This window comes from Echeneis naucrates, chromosome 21 (genome assembly GCF_900963305.1).
Source record: "Echeneis naucrates chromosome 21, fEcheNa1.1, whole genome shotgun sequence".
Classification (NCBI taxonomy): Eukaryota; Metazoa; Chordata; class Actinopteri; order Carangiformes; family Echeneidae; genus Echeneis; species Echeneis naucrates.
Window position 1 is genome coordinate 96,391 of NC_042531.1, and position 26,688 is coordinate 123,078.

The following is a 26,688-nucleotide window of genomic DNA, read 5'->3' on the forward strand; positions in this document are numbered from 1 at the left end:
CAGGCTCCGGCGGGAGACGTCACACAGACCGGATCGGTCCCAACCTGCCGCCCGGACCGTCGCCGCTCCAGCACCGGGACCGGCGGGACCAGATCCGGGGTTTTCCTCTTTCTTTAGGGTGGGGGTCCACGCGCTGCTGCAGCACTGTGGTGTCGGAGCGGGAACAGCGGACTCTCTCCGGTAGGTTCCGGCGCTCTGCTCTTTAAGGAGCCAATCAAAGCGCGCTTCACCTGCTCTACCTGCGCAGCCAGGTGAGAGGAGAGTACACAGGTGCGCGCTCCCGCTCAGGCGCTGCAGCTCCAGGTGTTGAATTGTTGAATGAATGGGGGGGGTCTGCTGATGACGGTGGGCTCAGGGCGCGAGCAGGCCGGCGATGAAGACATCTGTCTCCCGCTCAGACCACCAGACCTGACCGGCAGAGATGAGCGCGCGGGAGCTGCAGGTGTTGGTCACCTGCTTCTTCGTCTTGAGTGATGGTGTTAATCAGCACGCGCACACGTTATACAACTGCAGGCCTAAATTTCAAGCGCAGCTTATATAAGAAACCGGCTCGAGCCTGTCACTGATAGGTTCCTGATCAGTGTACCGATGGGTTACAGGTGAGCGCGAGGCCGCTCAGGTGAACTTCTTGACATTTTTACACGCGGACAGACACAGAGCGCGTGCGGGAACAGACGCGTCACAATCAGGAGAAAATCAACAAGTTTGTTTCAGTGTCGGTTAATCAGCAGGCTGCACACTGTGTGTGTGTGTGTGTGTGTGTGTGTGTGTGTCCGCCCTCCTCTGTCAGACCAGCACAGACGCTCCTCACATCACAGATCAGGCGGACGGGGACGCGGGGCGGTGGTGCGCTAGGTGCACGCTCTCCAACAAAACAAACAAACTCAAACAAAAGAAACTGGAGTCTTTTGTTAGTTGGATCTAAACTAACACAAGTTAACCAAAGTACTGATAAAGTCCGGTCCGGGTGCGGGATCAGGTCTGGGATTTATTGTGTGTGTGCTGGTTGTCAGGGAGCGGAGCGGCGGAGCCGGATCGAGGATCCATGCGGACTGGACTGACTTATCAATGAGGCAGCAGATCATGGCGGAGGGTCCCCGCTGCAAGAGGCGAAAACAGGCCAACCCCCGGAGGAAGAACGGTAAGAGAACACACACTGCGACACACAAAGTCCCGAAAACTCTGCCACAGTGTGCAGTCCACTCCCGGTCGCCCCGGGCCGGAAGGTCCCCACTTGTCCGCGCGTACCCGAGACGCAAAAAGTTTTTACCGGGGCCGTGTGGCGCTCACGGGCCGGGCAGGAGTGAGACCCCGGGGAGTGATGGAGCGCAGCCCGGAGCCGCCGGGCGGAGCGGCAGGTCTCTGCTAAGGCTCGAAGCAGGAAAACCGTTATTCGTTATTTCTGAGGCTTCGCGTGAGGACCTGTGGATCCGGGATCCGGGCGGCCCAACACCCCGCGGCAGGATCCGGATCCACGGCCCGGGCTGTTGTTCCCGCGTTCAGCACTTATTTGAGGGTTTACTCACTTTTATCCCGAACTGCTTGTGTGTGTGTGTGTGTGTGTGTGTGTGTGTGTGTGTGTGTGTGTGTGTTGATCAGAACTGTCAGGGCCGCGTGTCCGAACAGCAAACACAAAAATCAGCTTAATAAAAAAAAGTCCTCATATGGGATTAAAGGTGATTAATTGATACATTAATTGATTTATTTAATTCATATCCTCTTTGATCAGATTTTTCCTCTTTGATAAAGATGTTTTTATTTTCCTGTTTGTTTCCACGGGAGGAGGAAAGTGGAAAAACTCTAACCTTTAGTTTTTTTTAACTAAAGCTTCGGTGACGGATCATTATTTGAATTGATTATTAATCATGAATTCTCTGAATTAAATCTTGTGTCTCTGGTATTTTTCCTGGCTGTGAACTCTTTAAAAAATTGCGGATTTTCGCTCTTTGTGTCGCAGCCGTGTCCCTCCGCAGCCGCTGCACTTTGTCCCGATGGTTTATCGGTGTGTGTCCGCGCTGTGAATTAACTCCGGATCAAACACAATTTCAGTACATATAATTTCAAGAGGGTGATTTTACTGTTTTCTGTTGATGGGAAATTTTAAATTTAGACAAGAAAACAATTTAAATTATATAAGAGATTAGTTATTATTATTATTATTTTTTTAGAAATATAATTTGTTAGATATCTGTGAAGCGTTAGTTAAAATGTTGAAAATGAAACTGAAGGAAAAGTTTTTGACCTCAGATTAACATCAAATCTATTGGTCTTGACTTGATTGTTTCTTCTGTTATTTTGTCTTTTCCTCCTCTCTGGGTCTCAGGGGGGTTGTTGATGGGGGTTTGTGGGGAGAGTACGGCTTGGTAAAATGGCATCTCTGAGGATGGGACTGCCTGCTCCACCTCTGGGTGTCCGCCCGTTTCATCCAGCTGTGAGGCTGCAGCTGTTCTTTAGAGCCTGCTGTTTACTGGTTGAAGTTTGGTGCTGATGCCTGGACCTTTCTGTCCATGTGTCTCCACATATTAAAGGTCCCAGAGAGTCCACACATCTCTGACAAAATTTTGGTAACAGTGTGAATTTTAAAATCAGAGTTTATCATAAAAGAGGCTGTGACCAGTTTTATTTTTCCTGAAGCTGCAGAAACAGAAAACATAGACCACTAGTGTGTGTGTGTGTGTGTGTGTGTGTGTGTGTGTGTGTGTGTGTGTGTGTGTGTGTCTCTGTGTCTGTGTCTGCAAGTCTTGGTTGTGGTGCAGGTCTCTGAATGGAGAGTTTGATGGTTTCAGCTGCCTATTATCACACGCGCTGAGAAAATGGAGTTTGTTTGTGTCTGGTTGGGTCTGAAAAATGTCGACATGATAATCAAACTGCAGGTCTCCAGGTGTCCTCTGGGACAAGGACAGTTATTGTAGTGGAGTGCAGGGTCAGGCTCTGGTCACCTTCAAGACCTAGTTCCTTGACAAACTTGACTCTCTCATGTTTTAATGGGTAGGGGTCTTGGGCTCCTGATGGACCAGTCATACCACATGTCTCACAGCTGTGTCATTGTCCCATCAGAGAACGGCTGAGTCCATGTTTAGACCTGCTCTTGGTCTCTGTCAGGGACCTTGGATTGTGATCTGCTCACTGTATCCAAGAATTGCATCGGTGGGTACCTAATAAAGTAGGGTGTGTGTGTGTGTGTGTGTTATCTGTTTCAGGAAATGTCTCCAGACCTGAACCACAGACCTGGTCTGGGTCTGTAATGATCCAGGTGTTGCCTCAGAATGGCTGGATGTTTATGTCACATAACTGTCAGTCAGAGGTTTGTGATGTCATCATGATGTTTTGGTGAATGTGTGAGATGACGCTGATGAAGACGTGATTCTGCTCTGAGAGAAATTATTCCAAGTTTTCTTCTTCATCACCGTTGCTGTCAACTATTGGCCTGTTTGTTTTCTTCCAGATAAAAACCAAAACTCATAGTAAAAGTCTTGTCATATTTTGACGTTATGACTCATGTTTGGCGCTTTGGCCAAAGTCTCAGATTTAATTCATCTTGAAGACTAAAAAGTTGAACGTTTCCCTCATGAGGTCCAGTGTGTTTTCCTGTGTGTAATCAGGTGTTATGCCTTCATAACACACAAAAACAAACACTGTCGCTGTCATTCTCACTGACCTGAATGCCTTTCATATCTGCCCCCCCAGTAAACATCCCCCTCAGGGCAAAACAAAGAAAAGCAGCTCCTCTCTCCTCCGACTCAGACCCGCTCACCACTGCCAAGCCGAGCGGCTCCGGCACTGCACATGAAAAGAGGATGGAGGAGGGCGTAAGGTAGAGGAAGGTGCATGTTGGGTATATGCCCTATATACACAACCCTCCACCCCCCAAGTCTACATTAACAGACAGTCGTAGCAACATGAAATAAGATTTAGAGACGGAAAAGAAAAACTCACAACACAAATTTCATGTTTCAAATTACAAGTTGATAAATATTTAAAAACAATTTGTGACTGCGATTCCTCAGTCACCTTCTTTTGGGGATTTTTGTTAATTTATGAAGTGGTGGTTTTTCGTCTGGCTTTTATTTTTTATGTATACTTCAGATTGAGATTTCTTAGTTTCTGATTAAAAAGGAAGTGCAGCATCTGGTTGTCTGTATGTTTTCGCTGTCGAAGCGAGTGGCAGCTTCCCCATGCAGTTGTTCAATGTTCGGCCTGCAGGGACCTCTTGGTGCCCCCATGGTGGCCCCAGGGCCCCTCAGCTTGTGAACAGGTTAGGAATCAAGTAGAAAATGCACCATGTGATATGAATTCCTAATTTCCCTTCTCCTCCAGAGACGTTTTGTTGTGAAGAAAAGCAGATTATCTTTATTCATCTTCACCCCCCACCTCAGGATTTAGACAGATTTACTTCACCAAACACCTCTGGTCCTCTGGGGGGGGACAGTGGAGGAGGAGCCAGGGCCCCGCTCTCAGAAGAAGGGGCCCTTTGTTCAGAGACACATTATCTTTACAACAGGAAGTGCTTGACTTAATACCCTGATGAACACCACACCCTGCCAAAATAAAACCCTCACATACTGATGGACACGATTGTTTGTGGTGACATCATAGTGACATCACAGCTCCATTACCAGAATAAATGTCATCAATGATTTTGAATGTTTCTGGTGTTCTGGTTCAGCCGTTTGATGACTTTGAGCTTTATTTTATTGTATCTTGACCTCTCATATTTTTGATCTTTTCAAGTTTTTAAAATATGTAATTTTGTGACACGTTTACAGTTTTGTCAAAACAAAATAAAACAAGGAGAAGGTTTAACTCCTTCTCCTTGGTTCCTCATGAACATCTGTCAATGAGGAAGGGGTCACCATTCTGCCCTTCCTCTTCGTCACACTGAGCTGGCTACTCACTGTGTCCTCCATCTCCAATGATGCCTTTGGGCAGTGGCTTGGTCTCAGTCTCCTGTTGTTTCTGATGGTTTAAGGCGAGGTATACCCCCCCACCCTGCAATTTTGCCATGTGCATATTTTCTTCATGATTGAGTGAAGACCTGCCAATAGCCTACACATACAGACTTGCCAAGGTCACAAACACAGACACAACTACAGACACACAGATCTGGGGAGGCAGCAATCTGGGGGGACAGGTCTCACATCGGAGATAAACACGCTAAGGTTCACTTTTGCTCTCTTTAGCCCCTCCCCCACAGAAACAGTCCATTTGATTGGCTGAACTCCTGCGGCAAAGTCAACCACACATGGAACAATCAATAATGGATGGCTGGATGAAGGTGTCCTGACATCTGTGTGTCCAGACCGGCAGCGTACAGCCCAGTGACTCCACCCTGCACACATCTCTGTCCCACTGCTCCGGGCCCCACCCACCACTGTTAGTCAGACATGTCTGACAATTGTGTCAGACAATTTTCCCAGCTGTCGCTGAATGCCTCAGGCAGCAGTGATTGTACAGGTGTGTCACCTGATGCTATGTTCAAGGAGCATTATATACTATCATTGTAATTAACATCACTGGACCTGGACTGGACTAGAGTCTACAGAATCTCCTCTAACTTTGTCTCATGGTCTCGTCCAGTTTAGATTCCTCCACCTTTCTCCTTGGTCTTGTCACCTCGTCAGGCCAGATCAGATCAGCAAGGTCTCAGGCCGCCATGAAAGGACGCCACTTCCTGGTTACAGATCGGCCAATTAAAACGATAAGGCTGAGGAGTCGCTCTTGTGTGGCCTGGAAGCCTGCGGCGGGGGGGGTCAGCTGACACTGGCAGAGCTGCTCGAAAGCGCCGATCTTAGGAACTGCTGTAGCTGCCGCATGACGACAAATGCACTATCCCAGAGACCATGAGTCCAGAAAAACCAGGTCTAAAAAAAGAATAGCAGTAAATAATTTCAATTCAATTAAGAAAACAATCATCGTCTAAACATAATTAATTATATTTTAAATTCAGACTGGACTCTGCACTGGTTGTTGTTAGGGCACTGGGGATGGCAGGGCTTGATGACCTAGCAGGGCTGATGGACTGTCCTGACCCCTGACAGCAGAAGAATGTGGAGGTGTGTGTGCTTGTGTGTTTTTTGAGTGTACGCATCCCGTCTTGTCTACATCATTCAATGACCTTCATCTCCATCTTCCTCAAACCATGAGGAGGAGTGACCAGGAGTGTCTCTCTGATGCTGCTCCACCCGTCATCTGGGCTGCTGACCTCCCATTGGTCCAGACCAAAATGCATGTTAGTGATGCTGTCCCTCTGCTTGTTCCCACGGCAATGAGCACCATCAGCACCTTTTCACTTGCAGCTCTGAGAAGTCTCGTGTTGGCCCAGAGTTGGCCCAATGTTTGCAGTGGGATTACCGGGGGGGGGGGGGTGTAAAGGTAGCCATGGGGAGGACCCCCTGTAGGGCAGGAATGCTGGTTAGGTCAGGGGATGAGGGGGGTGGCATCCAGGGATGGGGCAGGTGCCTTTGTGAGTCCTGTCAGCCATCAAAGAAGCAACCCCCCCCAAACTACCCCCCAAACACACACCACCCCCCATCAATCGCAACCACGAAAAACCCCCCTTTGAGCTGGCAAACACCTCTTATCCTTGCTGCTGCAGGCGCTGTAGCCTACACTATACAAAAACACACAACAGTGAACTATGGAAAACACGTTACAACAACACACTACTCAGTGAGTTGCTCTACTCTTGTCATCTTGGCAGTGTCCGATCCAGCCCCAAACTCCTTACTCATCTATAAAAGAGGAGGAACCGAGACTTTGAGCGTTATCTGTTTGTGTCCGTCTGATGCTCATCCACCTGTCAGTCAAGGAAGCCACACCCCCAGCCTTCCATCAAAAACCTTTTAATCTTAATAAACAGGAAACAGTGGGTTTCTCTAAATTCTCCCCTCAGTCATAAAGGAGTAAATTATCTCCAGAGACCAGGGTTCTCTACTACAAAGACAATTTCAAGCTATTGAGCTAACTTCAGGTTAAAAACCTGGGGTTTCTAGTCTTAGAAAGCTGGAGATAGATGTTGGAGATAGAGATCACCGAGTATAGAAGCCCCAACCTCTGACCAATCAGGTCTCTGACAAAATGACATCACTACATGAGGACGACCCTCATGGAGGTTGGAATGGATTGTCAGAGGATACTCAGATCCTCAGAAGAACAAGAACCAGTGAATCCCCCTCGTCAGATGAGTTTCTGTGAGACGTATAGATTGATGATCTCCATCTGTGAGCCATTTTTCTTCACTCTGGTTCAGAATTAGAAGGCAACACCGAGATATTACAAAGATACTCACACAGAAGTTCTAATATAGATGAAAAAATTCTAATAATATTAAATATAAAGTGGGAGATAATTAAGGTTAGTGGGCCATGAGAAGTAAATGAGTGGAAATATGAACAAATAGTGCAGTAAATACTGATGAGTGTGAGCTGAATGATGGAGCAGCAGTGATGGATCTTATTAGACAATAGTTCCCAATCACAGTGATCAGAGGGGATTATCATTAACCATGTGGCCACTTCGACCTGCACCGTTCATTTCAGGGAACACACAGAGGTGGACCGGTCAGATAATGGAAGCTTCTACATTATATATCAGAAATGATAACTGACATTTACAGTCAGTATCTTCTTTTCCCAGCAGTCCTTCTGTCGTTTGGAAGCTGCAGATGTAAGACTAACATACTGACAACCGGACAGGACAAACCTGGTTGACTTACAGAGTTGATAAAAAGCGTTTATGGGAGTGAAAAATGCGTGTGTGGATTTATTTAAAGTGAAAACGGATCACTGGAACATTTTCTGGGTTTGTTAATCCTGCTTTACGGAATGGACCCAGAACAGTTTTTGCTTTAGACTGGAAACACACATTGGACTAACTCACTGCTGGACTCTAGTGATCTGGACTCAGTGTCGGATTTGGACTCCAGTGGTCTGGAGAGGACCTGCATATTCAGTTTAGGGTTCAGGGTCCCTGACTGTGTCTGAGGGGAGTGGGGGGGCAGATTGCATCATGGGACCCGAGGTATCCCCTTTTGTGCGGCCTGTCAAACGTGGTTAACATGCAGCCATTTATGTCCTGACCCCCCTAGTGCACAATGGTCGGGTGAGCCGGGGCCAACGGTGGGGGCAGGATGGGGGAGGAAGCCCCCCTGCATTATCTGACAAGGTGCTTCAGAATGTCGGTCGCTGCTGCCAGACAGATTGGACCTTGTGAATGTGTTGGAGCTGAGCGTGCTCAGGAGCGTCACTACCAAAACAATGAAGGGGATTGTTGTTGCCCCCCAACCCCCCCAGTCCCACCTGCTACCCTGTGTCCTACACCAGTGACAGTTGTACCTGACAGCAGAGCTGCAGTCATGCTGCACCTGGTGGGAGGGGCTGCCCTTTACCTCCCTCCCCCTGCTGATGATGACGATGATGGAAATCGTGAGGATGATGAAGATGATGCTCTGCCCTGTGTGTCCTCGTGCTTCCTGTCAGTGTTGGTGCTTCGTTGTGCTGCTGAGGCGCCGGTTTGGTTCTAATGTGGTGATAAAGCTCCAGCTTTGATATCGGCTGCTCCCATAAGCCCCTTCAGCCTGCCAGCACCTGCCAACGGGGAGGTATGCATTCATCTGCCCTAACAGGATTATACTGCTCTGTAATTGATTCATCTGCAGTGGGGGGAGGGGTGTGGGGGGGTGCGCTTTGGAAGGGAGAGTTTAGGTAACAGGCGCCCCAGAATTCAGTCGACTCCATGTGTCAATTTTATTACATCAGTCCAGATGAACTTGAAAGGCGGCTTTGTGTTCGCTCATTGGCTGTTTGGGTCTCGCTCAAAGGGACCAGATTCAATAGAGGTCATTGATGTGTGTGTGGTTCCCTCCTCTCCTGTGTGTGTGCGTGTGTGTGTGTGAGTGAGTGATCAGTTCTCAGTGGCTGGGAGCGATCGATGTGACACAGATGAAGCTTGTTAACGTCTGGATCACTTCACACACCGACTCAGACACAGGGATGATGATGATGTGACAGGAAAACAGACGTAAATGGGTCAATCAATACCGTGCTCTGAAAACGCCTCATTCTGGTACAACAAAGAGGTTTAAGGGAATAAAACGTGTTCAAGGGTTTCAGTCTTTCAGTGGACTAAAGATTTATGCCAATAATCCATGGACACAAGGATCCATGTTAACGCGTCATGGAGAATCAGGAATCAGAGTGGCAGCATGCTAACATGCTTTCTACAGAACTGATCTAGAGTTAGTTCTATAAATTACACAGACCTGGACCCAAATCTAGTTTGGCTGATTCCAATCTTTGTGCAACGCTAATCTAAACATAAATTGTGTCTGCTCTAAAGCAGCCAAACATTTCAAAGAACAAGAGAAACAAGTCCCAGACCTCCCTCCACTGAAACCTTCAGCTCGGCGGTACTGTCATCTGTGGCAGCCTGTCCAGTCATCCCACCCTTGTCTCTTCTCCAGACTTCTAATGAGCCTGGGAAAAGACCCCCCCCCCCCCCCCCCCTCCCTTCCTAGGGCATAACTAGGTGACCCAGTGGACACAGCCTGCCCCTGCATGTTGGGGGAGTGGGGGGTCTCAGGAGCCTCCTTTGTCCTGGACGTCTGGTGTATCAGCTGAACCAAAATGTGAGACAGTGATTAATGTCTGAGCTGACGGAGTTGCAGCCGAGCAAAGACGCAGCAGCAGACATGTTTATTTCATCACATAGTGAGGACGATAAGACAACTTCCTGTCCCCATTTCTGATGGAGTAGCTTGACGCGCCTCAATCCTCTTTAGTCTCTGAAATCTGGGTTAAATGCAAATTGATCCAAGCAATACCAAACAATAACTGTGTATATAAGCAGTCGACCAGAAGAGAATTCAATCAGACCTGGGTGGATCTGCGGCCCGTCAAGTCAACATGCCGCCGTCACCACAACAAAAGCATAGACGGTCAGCAATGAGACTGCCTGAGTCCACATGAGCCCGACTCAGTCAGAGGTCAGTCTACAAAGACCTGATGTCAAAAAACATTGTTTAAATCTGGTTAGTTTAGGGAACATGACCTCCAAATTCAGGGTCAAAAGGCAAGGAGGTGTTGGACTTTGCTTTGAAATTTTAAGTTTGACAGTTTAGTTTTGTGATCTGACTTGGACCTGATTGAGGTCTGTTTTTATTGACTTCCTGCTGATTGACACTGACTCTTCATTTTCTCCTCTTCCTGCTCCTGGTCACCACCTGATCTGCTCATCGTGTCAAAAGCAGGTAAGACTCAAACTGTCCACTTCCTGTTTTTCTCTGTCCTTCCTCTTCCAAAATCTGCTGATTCAGCTTCACGAGGTTTGATGACTTCATCACCACAAGACTACTTCTTCCTCCATTTCTGAGAACACACTCACACACACACAAACAGACACAACCTCTGCTCCTTGTGGCATTGAGACGTTTGTGCCATCAACTGTCACCTTTTTAGGAAGTAATGGTTTCCATGGAGATGCCTGAGCGTGTCACCAACCAGAGGTCTGGTGTGATGGATGTTTTCCTGATCAGCGGCAGATCAGTGTGATGGTTTCTGTAGACCTGATCCAAGTCAGACTGACAGGGAGTGGTTTCCGTAGAACCCTGAGGAACAGGACCTGAACCCGGTGTGCTGTGAACCACTGCTGTGACTATGATTTTAGCGAGTTGGTGACCTCTAATGTGGTGCAGAGTGTGTGTGTTAGTGTGTGTGTCTTACACAGAGGTGGAAAGAGTACTGAAATATTCTACTCAACTAATCGTTCCATGTCAAATGAATCACATGGCAGCTGCTATAAAACTTTAAAAAAATTGCCCAGCCCTTGTAAATCCATCTTTAGAGTAATACTCTCTGAACTTACTGGGTTTCAAAATGATTGAGTTCAGTTAGAGTTTGATTTGCAGTGAAAAACCAGGCCTCTCCCAGCAGTCTAGGCCTATAGCAGCACAACTAAAAGAAAAAGAGTAATTAAACCTTAAATTTTAACACTGGACACTGTCATAAAGGAATGTTTTCAGTCTGTTCTTAAGCTGTGACAGAGCCCCCAATACTGGGAGTTAGTTCAACATAAGAGGAGCCTGATAGCTCAAAGATCTGCCTCCTGATGGAGACTCCAGGAACCAGAACTAAACCTTCATCCAATGAGCGAAGTGCCCTCCTGGGACCATCAGGAACTCTGAGCTCTGATAAGTTCAGTCATTCAGAGCTTTGTGCGTTAGGAGAAGGATTCAAATTCTTTACTGGGAGCCAATGAAGGGACGCGAACAGGGGAAATGTGATCTGTTTTTCTGTTGCCTGTTAATATTCCTGCAGCAGAGAACTGTTGGGACGTCCTGATAGTGATGAATTACAGGAGTCAGTCTGGAGGGAACAAATACATTGACTCTGTTTTCTACTTCCTCTTCAGACAGGATGTTTCTGATCTTTGGAATATTGTGTAGGTGAAAGAAGGCTGTTCTAGAGACTCGCCACTCAGAGTGGCAGTAGTTCGTTAACATGAACAAAGTTCTATGTCTGATAAGTATGACTTGAACCAGCTTAGTAGCTAACAGGACAAAACTACTAAATTACAGTTAATGTAATATTTTACTTTCTACCTCTGTGTTACAGTGCTTGTGTCAAACTGTATATGTCAGGTCAGTCTCTGGTCTCTGGTTTCAGGTCTCCGTTTGGGGGTGGGGGCTCATTAGCTTAAAACCACAAATGGAGCATTTTAACTTGCTGCTGGTTGTCGATGATGATGGTGATGATGAATGTGTGCGGTCGGGGGGAAGTAGAAGAAGTCTGGGAGCAGTGGATGATGAGAAAATATATGAGTGATAATTAGTTTGTTAATGATGGCGCTAAAATGAAAAGACGCTTCCTTTCATGGTTCCAACTGGGTCCTGCTCAACCAGGACCACAGGGCTGAGTGGACCCAGCACGGTTCTGGACCCACAGAGACCAGCAGTGTTTCTATGATGGCAAGTGGAGACAATGGAGACACATCATTGGAACAATGCCCCCCGCCCCGCAGCAGGAGCAGATTTCAGCTCAGAGTCCTGAGTCCTGATCAGACAAAGACCTGGTCCTGGCCTGCCCCTATAATATATGAGCTCACAGATGGTTGTCAGGGTGATGGTCGTTGGTAAGGAAGCAGCAGGTGTTTGTTTCAGGCGTTGTTATGCTGTTGCTAGGTGTCTTCCATAAGGAGACAGTGACTCAGCAGGTCTACAACTGAAGATCTTAAGTCTATATCTCAATCCAGGATCAGGGACCAGTTCTCACCAGGAGTATGATCAGAACCAGTCCATGTCCAACTGTGATCTCTGGCTGGACTGACAGCGGCGGACTGTCCACTTCCTGTGAAGTACAAACTGATGAGGCCAGCAGTTTCTTCCTGGAGTCCAGGTTTTGGTGGACGATGTCTTGTGACCAGTTGTGAAGTGGCTCTGTCAGCAGTTTCACTACCACAAAATGTTCCAGGAACAGACACACAAAAACACAAACACCTCGGAATGAGGCAATACCTGAGAGTGCGTGTGTCTGTGTGTTTCATTTCTTTGTGACTGCTCTTTGTGAAAGTGATCTTGTATTCACGGCCGTTGGTGTCTGAGCGGACTCTATAGACTGGGCTGCTTCAGGAATAATTAAATAATTATGTTCAGGCCACACCTGACACACACACACACACACACACACAGTGTTGGTGTTGGGTCTTATCAGGGACCAGCAGCAACGTCCTCTGTCACTCTGGTCTAATCAGAAGACACACTGAGGCCAAGGTCAGGGGGCGGGGCTTTAACCGATACCGTGTGCATCTGATAGGACTAACGTTTAACTGTGTTCATCTTCATTAGCGTCCTGTTGCAGGACATGTTTCACTGGTGACCTCGTGACCTCACCCTGTCATCTTTCTCCTTAAACCTGAAGGCAAGACACCAGTCACATGAGCTGAACCCAGGTCATGTGACATGAGTCTGTAGAAGTCCCTGAGTGTGAACAGAGGACAGTAACTGCTTGCTTGGGTTCTAAAATCAAATAAAATGTAAATGTAGTCTGGTGTGGACTTGAGGTTGTGCGTTCTTCACCAGTGTTGCGTGGAGGATGGGTGGGGTTAACCCCTTCTTTTAACGACCTGCACTTCAAGGTGTTAAAACCTGATTAACATCCTGCAGAGTTTTTACTGTGACTCAACTGGTTCAAAGAGGAACTCTGCCTTCCTGAACTGTCAGACCCTCAGTGATAAGAACACACTATATTTATTCATTTTATTTAGATTTTATGAGAGTTGCTACAGTGGTTTTAGTTATTTTAGTTGTTTTTTGTTGTTGTTGTTGTTGTTGTTGTTGTAGTTGTTCTAGTTGTAGTGTGAAAAATCCTGAACTGTTTTTTTTTTTTTAGCCGACATCTGTCTCGTCCTCCTGCCCAGCGAGTGTCTCCATTTTTGTTTTCTAGCTGGTCGACCACACGAGGAAAAGCTGGGATGTGGTGACTGTAATTACGTAGTGGCCTGCCAACAGGTCTGCCATGGAAACTCTTGCTCAGTCACGCCCCTAGCTGCTGTCTTTTAGGGATTTTTCCCTCCTTTCTTCGATGGCCCATTCCTCAGAAATTATGGGTTTGTAAAGGTTGAGCTGTGCGGTGATTGCTGCTCGTCCTCACTCAGTCAGTGCTAACACATCACAAGCATCAAACCAAACAGGAAGTAGCACACAACAATAAAATAATTCTCAGAGCTTATTTTAATTTTTTGATCTTTTACATCTGGGCACCACGGCGGCATAGTGGGTAGTAACAACAAGAAGGTGGTGGGTTTGGTTTCCGGCATAGGGTCTTTCTGGAGTCTCCATGTTTCTTCCTGGTACTCCGGTTTCCTCCCTCCGTCCAAAGACATCATGTTCAGGTTAACTGGTGACTCTAAATTGTCCGTAGGTCTGTGTGTGAATGGTTGTTGGTCCCTGTCTGTCTCTTACTGTTGGCCCTGTAATGGACTGGCAACCTGCCCAGGGTGACCTTGCCTGGAACGTTTGCTGAGATTGGCTCCAGCACGCCCCCACGACCCGGAAACTGAAAAGTGGTAGAAGATGGCTGTATCTTTTACATCTAAATATGAAATTGCCGTAGACTTGGTCCTCAAGGAGTTGTCGAGTCTCAAAGGAAATGATGGACACAATAGAGGCTTAAGTATTTACTGAGGCTCAGCTGATCATGGAGCTGAGAAGGATCAGGGTCCATCATGAAGACAACAGGAAGGAGATGGAACACTATTTCCTGTCAATCTACAAATGAACACTTTCTCAATAAAATTATTAACTGGTTCTTATTCTCAGTTTGAACTGGTTCTGAAGATGCCGTTGCCCCGAACTCTGATTTCAACCAATTAGAAACCTCAGACCAACAGAAATAGGTGTTTAACAACCAGTCATTTGATTGGCTGTTAAATAGTGTTGTGTGTGTGTGTAGTGGATCAGGAGGGGAAGGACTCACTGCTGTGTGTGTGTGTGGGGGGGGTGCACACAAACACAGATGGTTCATCCCATTTGATGGGGAGGGGCTGCTGAGTTTCCAGCCTGTTGCATTGGGCCCCTGCAGATAAATGGGTCTTTAATTCAATTAGGGGTCAGACATTGACAACACCTCACAGCACCCCACCCCACCCAGGCAAAAGACCCAACCAAACATAACAACAATAATGCTATATGACGACAAAGAAAAATATATTCAATTTATGAGTGCCTTTCAAAGCACTCAGACATACTTTACAACAAAGGATTAAATATGATTAATATTAAGATTAATAAAAATGTTAACAGACCAAAGGAAGGAACAAGGTTGTGGATGGCTTTAAAAATTGAGAAGCCAAATCTTGAAATCATGCTGCAAGTGGATCAGGAGCCAGTGGGATTACTGAAAAACAGAGGTGATGTGCTTCGGTTTAGGGTTAGGGCTCTGGACTAGTTGAATTGATATGACTTGTAGACAATCACCAACATGCTTAGCTAACACCAAGAGCAGAAAGCAAAACTTTTCCCTAAGCACAAAGACTCGAAACAGGGAAACTGTTAACCTAGCTGAGCAAGAGTCCAAAACAGCCTGATTGAAGCTAATCATTTGTGTTGATGAAAATTTTCAAGAAAATATGACTGCCCAATGTGTCAGGTTGCTTCCCCTACACTTCCTCAGGGTGGGCTTAATGCTCCCCCAATCCTTAAATCAGCTAAAATTAAAGCAGATGTTTATAGATCCATCTGTCCAATAATATACAGACAGGCTTGGCAACAACCCCATATGATTTGTAAATGAGTGTAACATCTGCTGTTCACATACTTTCGTCTAGGTTTCTCTCAGTGAATCACTTGCACCTCACAGCCACTAGGCAGCGACCCCCCCCCCCCCTCCTTACACACATACACACACATCCCAGTTGTTCACTCAGGTGATTTCCTCTCAGGCGAGACAGACAGAGAGAGAGAGAGAGAGAGAGAGAGAGAGAGAGAGAGGGAGTGAAAAGGCAGCAGGAGCTGGTCTCCTCCGTCAGTACCTCGGAGTGAGCAGCAGGATGTGGACGTGTGGACGTGTGATGTCATCAGCGTGCAGACACACAGCTGGATTATTCATGTCAGATTGGACACCTGGATGATGAGGATTACAGGATGTATTTTACCTGTGGCGATCAGTCAGCGAAGGGGACATTTGTCTCTGCCGACTCTGCCACCCTGAAGCCCTGCCCTCCTCGCATTGTTGATTGAACGTCAGCAAACGGAGAGCTGTGATTGGCTGCTGTATCCAGGGCCTCAGTGTGAGGTCATCAGGTGTCGATCTGAGACACTGATTCTTCAGGCTGGGGTGTGTTTGTGCTGTGTGATGTCATATTATGTCTGTGATATCACGCGTTGCGCCTGTGTACACCTCCTCATGATGTCTTTTTGTTGTCTTTGTGTGTCTGTGTCCTTTTGGTTTTCAGTATTTGTCACGTTGATTCTTGTGTGAGTGGTGTGTGTGTGTCTTTTTCTGTTTCTGTTTGTGTGTGTGTGTGTGTGTGTGTGTGTGTGTGTGTGTGAGATGATGACAAGATGAAGAGACTTGTGTTTCCTGCTCTGAGCTGCAGCACCTGCAGTCCACCCCCCAGTCTGATCGGGACACACAGCCCAGTGTTCAGTCTGTCTCTGTAACACCTTCCCATGACCACCTGCCCGGAAAGTCCCCCTCCTCTCCTTCCTCCCCCTCAGCACCCCCAGAAACAGCTGGAGATATTTGTGAGTTCAAACCCTGGTCCAGAGACATGACTGAGGAAGATGATGAAACTGAGGATGGGGAGGGTGGGGGGATTAATGTGTCTTTGTAAAACGGGGGAGGCGGGGGGCGGTCCCTGCCCTGCCCTGCCCTGCCCTGCAATGTGTTGTTGCTGCTTTGTCCTCGACTCCCTGAATGGACACAAAGGCTAAACACAAGAGAGCTGTGGGAGAGCAGCAGGTCGAGGAGACAAGACAGCAAGGAAACAAGGCAGCCAGGCATCAAGGCAGCAGGACATGCGTCCATGTGTCCGTGTGTCCAAGGGAGGGACAAAATGGTAGACTCCAGTGCTCTCAGAGATTTGAGGCTGCGTTGTCCTGGTGACATCTGCCACTCAGTCAGTCATGTGACCCAGCAGACAAACAGGCTGTGAATGGCTTTTGTTATGGAGGTCAGTGCTTCCTCTGACACACTGACTGGCCAATCACAGTGCAGCCTCCTGGAGCTGGAGGGCCATTTTAAGATGGAATGATGATTCCGTCATCTGCCAATCAAAGCTGCTCATCCTGTTGTGGTCATTGGTTTTTGATCAGCTGATTGGTTAGTGTTGGTGTTTCTGTGTTTATTGGCGGTTTTTATTCACAGTCATGTTTATATGTTTTAACCTTTATTTAAAAGTCAAAGTGAAACAGCAAGCTGATCTAGGATCCCTGACCAGATCATTAGCTTTGTGTTCAGGGTTTCATTTCTTTCTTCATCAACTTCTTCATCTTTCTGCTGCTACAGGTCGCATTTTCAAAAGCTAACAGCTTCAGCATTTGTGTGTGTGTGTGTGTGTGTGTGTGTGTTTGGGAGGGGGTCTCATTGAGATCATGTTCGCTCAGACCCCAAACCTCACAAAGAGCTCACAAGCTCTTTCTTTCCTCCGTCTTTTCTTTGTTGTGTTTTGATCTGGGACATTATCCTGTCTGAACTCCCCCTAAATCCTGGTGGTCACACCTCTTATTAGAGCCCCCGACCCCAGCTCTTGGTATTCAGCCCAGGTCAGCAGATTTGGTCCGTGGCTCCTTTTTAATTTGCACCTGTTGTGCAGTTGTTGTCTGAGCTGGAGGGGTCGTCAGTGATCAGACTTAAATGTCTGGAAACTGAAATCTGCCCCACTTGGCCCACTTCAGACCATTTTTGCCGGTTCCCATGATGTCATGGTCCTACACACCACCCAGACCTGGTCCTGGTCGTGCACCTGGTCCACGTCCAGATGTTGTTGACATGCTGTTTGTGTTACAGTGGTGAACTATGAGAATGTGGTGGACACGGGTTCAGAGACAGATGAGGACGACAGGACGGTGGCCTCTGAGGACAATGGCTTCTCCAATGAAGGAGGAGGAGGCGATGAAGAGGCAGGCAGTCCGGCTGGTGTTCCCACGCTGGAGTCCTCACCCCGGGTTGGCCATGCCCTGCTGTCATACTGCGGCCAGGAGGACCCCGAGGGCCATGAGGGACTGCACCACAGCTGGAGATTGAGAGACGACACCAACGGACTGAATGGCAGCGGTGAGTCTGTAACACTTCATGCGTCCCGAATTAGGTGGCGGTGTGGTCCAGACCTGCTCTTTATGTAAAGTACTTTGATGCTAGGAGGGACATCATTGAACTTCAATGTAAATGTTAAATATGAAGTAAAACACAATGAGACATTCACTGTTCATGACACTGATGTTTATTTACTTCACATAAATTTCCATTAGGTATGGGAAATTATTTGAGTGGACTATACATAAAAAGTCCCTCCCCCCGGGAGTTGGGGGAGGTTGTTTTCTTCCTACTCCCTCTGCCAGTTGTGGTTTTGTGTCTGTGTGTTAGTGTGTGTCACTGTAGCTGTGTGTGAAGCTGATGAAAGTTGTGAATCACATGATGTCCTTCAGTTGTTGGTTCATGATCCTGAAGCATTTGTTGTTTTTGAGCAGACAGCAGAGAGGAGTTTGAACCTCTGGGGCCATCGTCACTTCATGATGTAGGAACCACTTCAGGTGTGATCAGTTTGATTAATGTGCAATTTATCAATCAGTACTCTTTATGGGACAGTTCATTTCAAGTTTCTACTAATGTTCTTGATACCGTGTTTTCTTGAACAAATGCTCAGCAGAGAAAGTGCAATTTTTGTCTGGGGATGATGTGTTTACTGATCTATTATCAGTCTAAATGGTGTAAATTTAAACAGAAAGTATGATGTCTCTGAACGCACCACCTTCTGGTTCACAGCAAGGCGACTAGATGGCGTCCCTGAGCTGGATGAGTACTTTCTGAAACGTAGGCTGGAGGAGGGCAATGCCCATCCTGCTGCCATCGCAGAATACCTGCAACGCAGCGATACTGCCATTATTTACCCTGAAGCTCCAGAGGAAGTGACAAGGTTGGGCACGCCGGAGGCCATTGGGCAGGATGAGAGTGACCATGGTGAGAGAAACCAATGTTCAAATCCTGAACAGAACGGTGACATCAGTGAGAGGAAATAAGTCACATGGAACACATGATCGGATAGATCTCAGGTTTATTTTATATTGGAAAGAAAACTTTAAGAAACAAAAATTTAAACCTGTTGAAAATGAGTGGGAGTCATTCAGTCCAAATGGCATCAATTCTGAAACAGCAGCAATGTGAAGGAAACAATTATCAAAATTTAAAAAATAAAATGCATTCAAAATTCATCCACGTAACAATCTTGGTAGGGTTAGTTTCCCATTTTCAAATGAAAAAATATAAAAAAAACCCAATAAATTACATAATAAAGAAGGTAAAAACTAAATAATTATCAAAATGAAGGTTGGGAAAATCCATTAGAAAAATCTGATTGATTGAGTGATTGAGCCTAAATCAAACTCCAACACCTGACTTGTGATCTCTAACCTCTGACCCTGTCTCTCACTTGCAGACCCGACAACGACGCCCGATGACTTTGCCCAACTGCTCACCTGTCCATACTGCGACCGTGGCTACAAGCGTCTGACATCCCTAAAGGAACACATCAAGTATCGCCACGAGAAGAACGAGGACCTGAGCTTCCCCTGCCCACTGTGCGCCGACGCCTTTAGCCACCGTGCACAGCTGGAACGTCATATGACCACACATAAACCTGCCACAGACCAGGTACCACATACCTGCACAAGTCCGCCACAAGCCCTCAAACCACCACAAGTACTTGTGTGTCTGGTGTCGAGTTAAGCTGTTAAACACACCCTGATGAGTCACTGGTGCACAATTCCCCCCACACACACTGTTTGTGTTTGTTTTTTTCCTGATTTGCAGTACAAGTGGTGTTACTGCACCAACACGAGGACTGATTAGCTCTGCACACAGGCAGTCCAGTCTGTTGATCAGATCTGTTTCACTGGAGACCATTAACCCCGCCTCCAAACTCTTTGTTCTTTCTTTTTGCAGCCGTTGATGCTCAGCGAAGAAGCTGGGAACCGAAAATTCAAATGCAGTGAGTGTGGAAAGGCCTTCAAATACAAGCATCACCTGAAGGAGCATCTTCGTATTCACAGTGGTGAGTCTGCTCCTGCCCTGTCCTGTGAATGAATGGGTTCATTATTATTTACCCAACATTAACTCTCCAAACCTTCCTGACTTATAGAAGAAGAAACCAAATAATAACTTGTGTTTCCTGTTGTGCTGTAGGTGAGAAACCATACGAGTGTTCCAACTGTAAGAAGCGGTTCTCCCACTCCGGCTCCTACAGCTCCCACATCAGCAGCAAGAAATGTATCAGCCTGATAGCTGTCAACGGACGAATTCGCAACGGAAACAGTGGCAAACCCAGCTCCTCCCCTAACTCCGCTACATCATCACCTGGAAGTCCTGCCCTTGCCCAGTTCCGCCATAAAATAGAAAATAGCCGGCCACTTGGCCCTCCTGACCAGCACAGTCATATTGACATCAAAGCTGAGCCTATGGATTTCAACGAGTACCGGCTGCTGATGGCCTCTCAGCATGGGTTTGGGGGGCCAGGAGTTTATCTGAACGGTGGGAGTGGGAGTCCATTGGGCATTCATAGCTCATCCCAAAGCCCCCTTCAACACCTGGGAGGTATTGGGCTAGACATTCCCCTGCTGGGCTACACAGGGGCCCTTGGGAACAACTTAAATGAAGTTCAGAACGTGCTTCAGACTATGGATAACATGTCCAGGCAGAAGATGGATGGGAATCCAGAGGAAATATCCAAACTCAGGGCCTACATGAAGGAGCTTGGTGCCCAGATGGAGGAGCAGAGGCTGGTCCCGGCAGGCATCGAGATGATGGGCCACAGCAGCCCCACAAAGAGCATCATTGACTACACACTGGAGAAGGTCAATGAGGCCAAAAGTCTGATCGATGACTCTAAGAGGCAAGTGGACTTGAAGATGGAGAAGATGGAGAAACCAACCCACTTAATAGATTTCACGGGGGAGGAGAAATCCCAAGATGGCCAGAACCAGTTCCTTCCATTTTCCTGCCAGTACTGCAAAGAAACTTTTTCTGGGCCCATCCCACTGCATCAGCATGAGCGCTACCTGTGCAAAATGAATGAAGAGATCAAAGCGGTCCTGCAGCCGGCCGAGAGCAGTCCTGCAAGTCGCAGGGCTGCAACAAACTCTGAGCTGCCTAGTAATGAACGGGCTACCAGTCCAATCAACCTGTTCAATGACCATGTGTCAGTGCTCAAGACTTTTTTTGCCATGAACACTGAGCCAAACTCAGAGGAACTATTCAAGATTTCTGTTGCTGTCGGCCTTCCTCAAGACTTTGTGAAAGAGTGGTTTTCCCAGTGGAAGAGGAAAAAGTCCCCCCCCTCTGACCACGGCGCACCTGACCGGTCACCATTGTCGTTGCCTGCTGTAGATTTACATGGAACCTTCACGAACAGTGATGCCTTCCATAGACTTGCAAAAACCAACCAATTTACAGCGGACAGACATTCAACAGGGGAAAAGCAACTAGAATCTTTGGAACACCTGAGAAGTGGCACTCCATCACCCCTCAACCTCTCATCTTCTTCCTCCAAAAACTCTCAGAGTAGCTCTTATACTCCAAACAGCCTGGCCTCAGAGGATGTCCATGGGGATATACCACTGGATCTGTCACTTCCTAAGCACATGGCACAGAGACTTGTCACTGTGGGAGAGAAACGACCCCGAAAAAACGGTTTCAGCATTGAGCACAAACTAGAAGGTCAAGGACGAGAGCAGGGGTCCAGGCCTTTAGATCTCCTCAACATCAAGAAGGAGGTCCCAGGCTCTGATGGTGGAAGGAACCACCTGGAAAAAAGTTCCAGTCCTATCTTTGGGATTAATTCTTTTGCTGGTAGTCCTGTGTACACATCCCTACCCCCTCATGGAGCATTTCCTCCACCCACCTTCTTGTCTCCTGCCCAGGCCACCATCCCAGGCCTCAGGCCCTACCCCGGCCTTGACCCTATGAGCTTTCTGCCTCATATGGCCTACACCTATGCCACTGGGGCAGCCACATTTGCTGAAATGCAGCAGAGAAGAAAGTACCAGCGGAAATCAGGTTTCCAGGTAAAACAAATCCTAAAACCGAAAGGCCAAATTTTTGTCTGGTGTCATCAAGCACTGTGAAGGACCAAGGATCAGTGGCTCATAGTTCTGACTCCTCAGAGAAGTTCTTCTCTTTGTTTGGACTAAATCCTTTTGGTCTTTCATGGCTCTTGGTTAGAATTTCTGGATTAAGAGTCAGGACAAACGGGAGGGGGATGATTTATCCTGACTCTGAGAACATGATGCCACTGATGCTTTTAGTTGAAGAAACAAACTCCACTTGATGTCCGTTTCTGTCCTTGCCCTCTGACCCTCTGACAGTTTCTTGGGACTTGAATAGATGTGTTAAAGGCGAACGATGTTTCTGCTTATTTGCATTTGAGCACTTTGGATAGTTGACGGCAGTCTTCCACTCATCTTTGTTTTTATGCTGTGACGCATTGAAGCAGCCACACGATGTACTCAGTTTAACGACCCTGTAACAGTCACGCTGTCGTTGGTATTTTCCACCTACATTACACAGTAGATGAATTCACTATGAAACTCCATGCCTGCCCTTTGCTGAGGAAGAAAGTGTGAGTCTGACAAATGCTGCAGATCCAGAACAGACTTTTCAGATGAAACACATTTTCTGGAATTTTATCAGTAAACACAATTTGCCCCCACCCCCTTATTTTTTTGAAGCGCACGGGATGAAGGACTTACCCAGGGCCTTTAAGCTCTGTCCAGACTTAGGATCACGGAGGCAGTGGGGGGTTGGGAGCAGAAGGTGGGTCTGAATATGGGGGGGTGACAGGTGTGGGATTATCAGAATCATTGAAATGTGTGTCTGTTTCAGGGGGAGCTGCTGGATGGGACGGCAGATTATCTGTCCAGTCTGGATGACCTGACAGACAGCGATTCGCTGCTGTCCAGGAAGAAGATGAAGAAGACTGAAAGTGGTACGTACGCCTGTGACTTGTGCGACAAAACATTCCAGAAGACCAGTTCCCTCCTAAGACACAAATATGAGCACACAGGTATATATCACATTTGGACACTTCTTTTTTTACCCCACCTTCAATGCTTTTGTGCCCCCTTCTTATTTTCTGTCTTTAGACTTTCCTTTCATTCCCTCTTTTTTGTTTTTTTAGTCTCCACCCCGTAGTTTTTTTCTCTTCTGTTCCTCTTCTGTTGTAAACCATACCCTTTGACATGTACCTTTCTTTTCAGGGAGGGTGGGCATAAAGCAAATATCAGCTACAATTTCTCCATCATACCAGGATTTGTTTGTGTAGAGAACGGTGGTGGGTGGGGGGGGGGGTATTAATTACAGCAGTGAGATGGTTCACAAACAGAGGATGAAACCACTGAAGAGAAACGTCTGCAACACAACCTTTAACCTGATAATACCACAGGAAGAGTCCCCTCCTCCATCAGCTGGTCTCTGATGGTTCTTTCTCTTTCCTCCTTAAACAGAATCAGCTGATCTGTCCAATCTGAAACTGATCAGATCAGGCTCAGTCTGACTCTCTGACTCCTATGTGTTTATACGTCCATTCTCATCCTCCATCTTTGATAGTGACCTCTAAAATCATGTCTCTACTCTACACTCCCATTGGCTCCAGTGGGTGATGTCACAGCCAATCAGAGGCCTAGCTGTCAAAGTCTCTGGATTTGTCCTGTATGTTTCTGAGTTTATTGTCAGAATAAAGACAATCAGATATTTGGAGCTGATTTTTCATCATTAATGAGATAGATAAAGATAGAAACAACCTAAACACATGAGAGGAACTTTTTTCTGGTTATTCTGCTACTGCTGGTTATTCTACACAGTTTTTATAAGGGAAATAAGGAAACATTCAGAGTGTGTTTTTAGTTAGTTCTTGTTTTCAATCCAGGCTTAGTTCTCTGTCAGGACAAATCAAGACACAGTAAAGTTAGTGGTTTGTTTAAATAGAGCTTGGTCCAAATGACGCCTGTCCCTTTAAGAACACGCTGGCGTGAGTTAATTTCAGATGTTAAATTCTGTTCTACACTGAAACACTGAACAGTCACATGTAGGTGGAAAACCACATCATTAAAAATCAGCAGCACAGCACAACACACTGACTGAAACAAAACTTAGTGAAGCATCGCAACATAAACCCACAACCTGCTGATCTCAGGTATGTCCTCTCCACCTTCGTCTTTCACTCAGTTGCATCATACCTGGTATCGACCCCCCACCCCCGTCACTCTGAGCAGGAATCTGCCATCTTGGTTATTTCTGCTGCACCATGTGTGCATGCATGTGTGTGTCTGTGTATTACAGCGAACTATGCCAGCCATGGTGGATGTTCCAGATCTATTTGTGGCTACGATTTCCCTGCATGTGTGCATGCCTATGTGTGAGTGTGTGTTTGCAGGGTTGTGGTGATGTGTGTTCTGGTCCATGTGTGTGTGGGATGTGTGTTTGGATGGCGTTCAACCTGTCGGTTGGCAGCAGAGTGAAGCAGCCTGTTCAGTCAGATGGAAGAAATTTCTGCTCATGCAGAGTCGTAGTAAATCCAGAGAGTGTGTGTTAATGTGTGTGTGTGCGTGTTCATGTGTGTATTAGTGAGTGTGTTTGGGAGGATAGGAGGTTATTTTATGACAGTAAAGGATTCCTGCTCCTCCTCAGGTGTAAATTGGTGCTGTGATGTCATCACATCTCGTTGCAGGTTCACAGAGTCTCTATTGTCACGGTAACAGATGCCACACATGGACTGGCATCTGATTGGATACCAATTTACATCCAACATAAAGTCTGAATAAGTGTGTGTTAGGTTTCTATGTGCGCTTGTGTGTGTGTCTCTGTGTGTGTGTGCATGTGTGTGTGTCCTCAGAAACCTGAAGTTCCCCTTGAAATGTTTTGGATGTAAATTTATATGATGATGGACATGATGAAGACTGTGTGAGGGCACACATGAACAGCAAGTCTGCCCACCTGTGTGTCCTCACCCCCTCTCCTGTGTGTTGTGTTTGTGGTGTTTGAGCTCACCCCCAACCCCCATGTGTTGTGTATCTGCAGGGAAGCGTCCTCACCAGTGTCAGATCTGTAAGAAAGCTTTCAAACACAAGCACCATCTCATCGAACACTCGCGCCTTCACTCTGGAGAGAAACCGTACCAGTGCGACAAGTGTGGCAAACGCTTCTCTCACTCGGGCTCATACTCGCAGCACATGAATCACCGCTACTCCTACTGCAAGAGGGAGGCCGAGGAACGGGAGGCAGCCGAGAGGGAGGCACGCGACAAAGGAGGAGGAGTCGTGGTGGGAGGTCTGGAACCCACAGAGCTGCTGATGAGGAGGGCCTACCTGCAGGGACTGGGGCCACTTGGATATTCAGACCCAGAGGACCAGCAGGAGGACGGCGGCGGTGGTGATACAATCCAGAGGGATGTCAGTAATGTTGGGGGAGGACAGGAAGTTAGAAAGGTAGAGAACAAGACACACAAGGAGGTGACAGACAGACAGGAGGCAAGTTTCAGGGAAAGAGAGAAGGATGAGGAAGAAGTGGTCAGCAATAACAGGAGCCAGATGGACTCAGCAAGGGACGAGGAGGTAAATGATGCGATGCAGCCGATTGATGAGAGTCCACGAGAAGGAAAGACAGACAGCAAGTCGGAACAGAAGGACTGAACACATAAAATGTTTTAAAAATGCTTCTTTACATCTGTCCCGTTGACGTGAAGTTGAGCGTTTATTCTGAAGGGACTGGACAAAAATGATCATGGGTTGTTAAGGGGGCAACTCTTGTCTGTTAAACATTTGTGTGATGTAACTATGGCAGCACTTAAGGCCAAAACATATTCTTTATGAGTCTAAAGTAAATCCAGGCTTTTAGCCTCTAGTGGTTCAACAGTTTGAGGCCAAGATGCTAAAGCTAGCTGCTGTTAACTGTCAGCAGATAAACTGAGCCCAGACTCAAAAGTTGAAAAAAAAAAAAAAAAGGATGTAGCTTAAATCCTCTCTACATGTAGACGTCTTCTAACATCAGTTGAATGTCTACAGTAAACGCTATGTGTCAACTAGCCAACGTTGGATTTCAACTTTAACATCTTTCTGGCAGTGCAGAGTGCTACCAGGATGAGAGCGAGCTGTAACTTCTTAAGTATTAATGCACAGATTCTATATTTAAACATAAACAGATCAAAGCCAGAGATGTTTTCGAGGCGAAACTGAGCAAATTTCATCCTGCAAAAGCTGGAAACAGAAAGTCTGAGTGTTTCTGCTGAAAATTTATTTTCGATTAATCAACTAATCACTGCAGTTCACGGATCGAACCCAATAGGTTAAAGGTCACAACTGTACGACGTCACAAACAGTCTGGTCAAAAGGGGGTGGTTCTGAGAAAAGGTGGACGGGTCCTTTGCTGATTTTTGTTCAGTTTCTGACAGTGATGCAACATGAAATCATTAACATCCTGAGGCTGGGTGGAATTGTTCAAAAATCCATATTATGCAAAAAGATAAAAATTAAGTAATAATTATGTAAAAGAAGTAATAATGATGATCATTATAATGAAGTAAAGCTGTTTTAATGTACAGTATTATAAAGGCCTAAAAGCTGTGTGGTGCTATCATGTTCTTAACTTCCTGTGTCTTGTTGTGTTCGAAACCCACATCAGGAAATTGCACTCAACTCCCCAAATCACTACAAAAAGAACAGAGTAAAAAAAAAAAAGAAGAAGAAAAAAAAGAGGGAATAAGCCTCAAATACTCGTCACATCCTGTCAGTGTTGTATTTTTGTCTTGTTTCATTCACTGTGACTTTTTTATTTTTATCCTGTTTTATTACTTCTGCCAACTAAACCACATGATTTTGGGCCTCCTAATTTGTTTCATATATGTGAAGGAACATTAAAACCTATGTGATTTTCAGATAAAATGATAAAATGTTGAGTCTTAAAGGAGATGTAGAAGTGGGAATGTGAGAGG

The 26,688-nt window shown here is 46.5% G+C and overlaps 1 protein-coding gene across 4 annotated transcripts; it reads left to right on the forward strand.

The window, feature by feature from the left end:
- Positions 1–26,499, forward strand: zeb2a (zinc finger E-box binding homeobox 2a). Of its 4 annotated transcripts, none has more exons than XM_029530201.1 (10): positions 1–180; positions 1,014–1,141; positions 17,502–17,768; positions 18,182–18,244; positions 18,477–18,671; positions 19,147–19,361; positions 19,653–19,761; positions 19,893–21,769; positions 22,587–22,767; positions 24,780–26,499. In XM_029530201.1, the coding sequence occupies exons 2-10, from the start codon at positions 1,069–1,071 to the stop codon at positions 25,388–25,390; spliced, it is 3,591 nt and encodes a 1,196-aa protein (XP_029386061.1). In that variant the 5' UTR covers positions 1–180; positions 1,014–1,068; the 3' UTR covers positions 25,391–26,499. The 4 variants fall into 4 exon arrangements, with proteins under 4 accessions (XP_029386061.1, XP_029386060.1, XP_029386063.1 ...); XM_029530200.1 differs by lacking the exon at positions 1–180 and adding an exon at positions 527–599; XM_029530203.1 differs by lacking the exon at positions 1–180 and adding an exon at positions 527–599 and having other exon boundaries at positions 22,587–22,689.
- Positions 26,500–26,688: the final 189 nt, after the last annotated feature.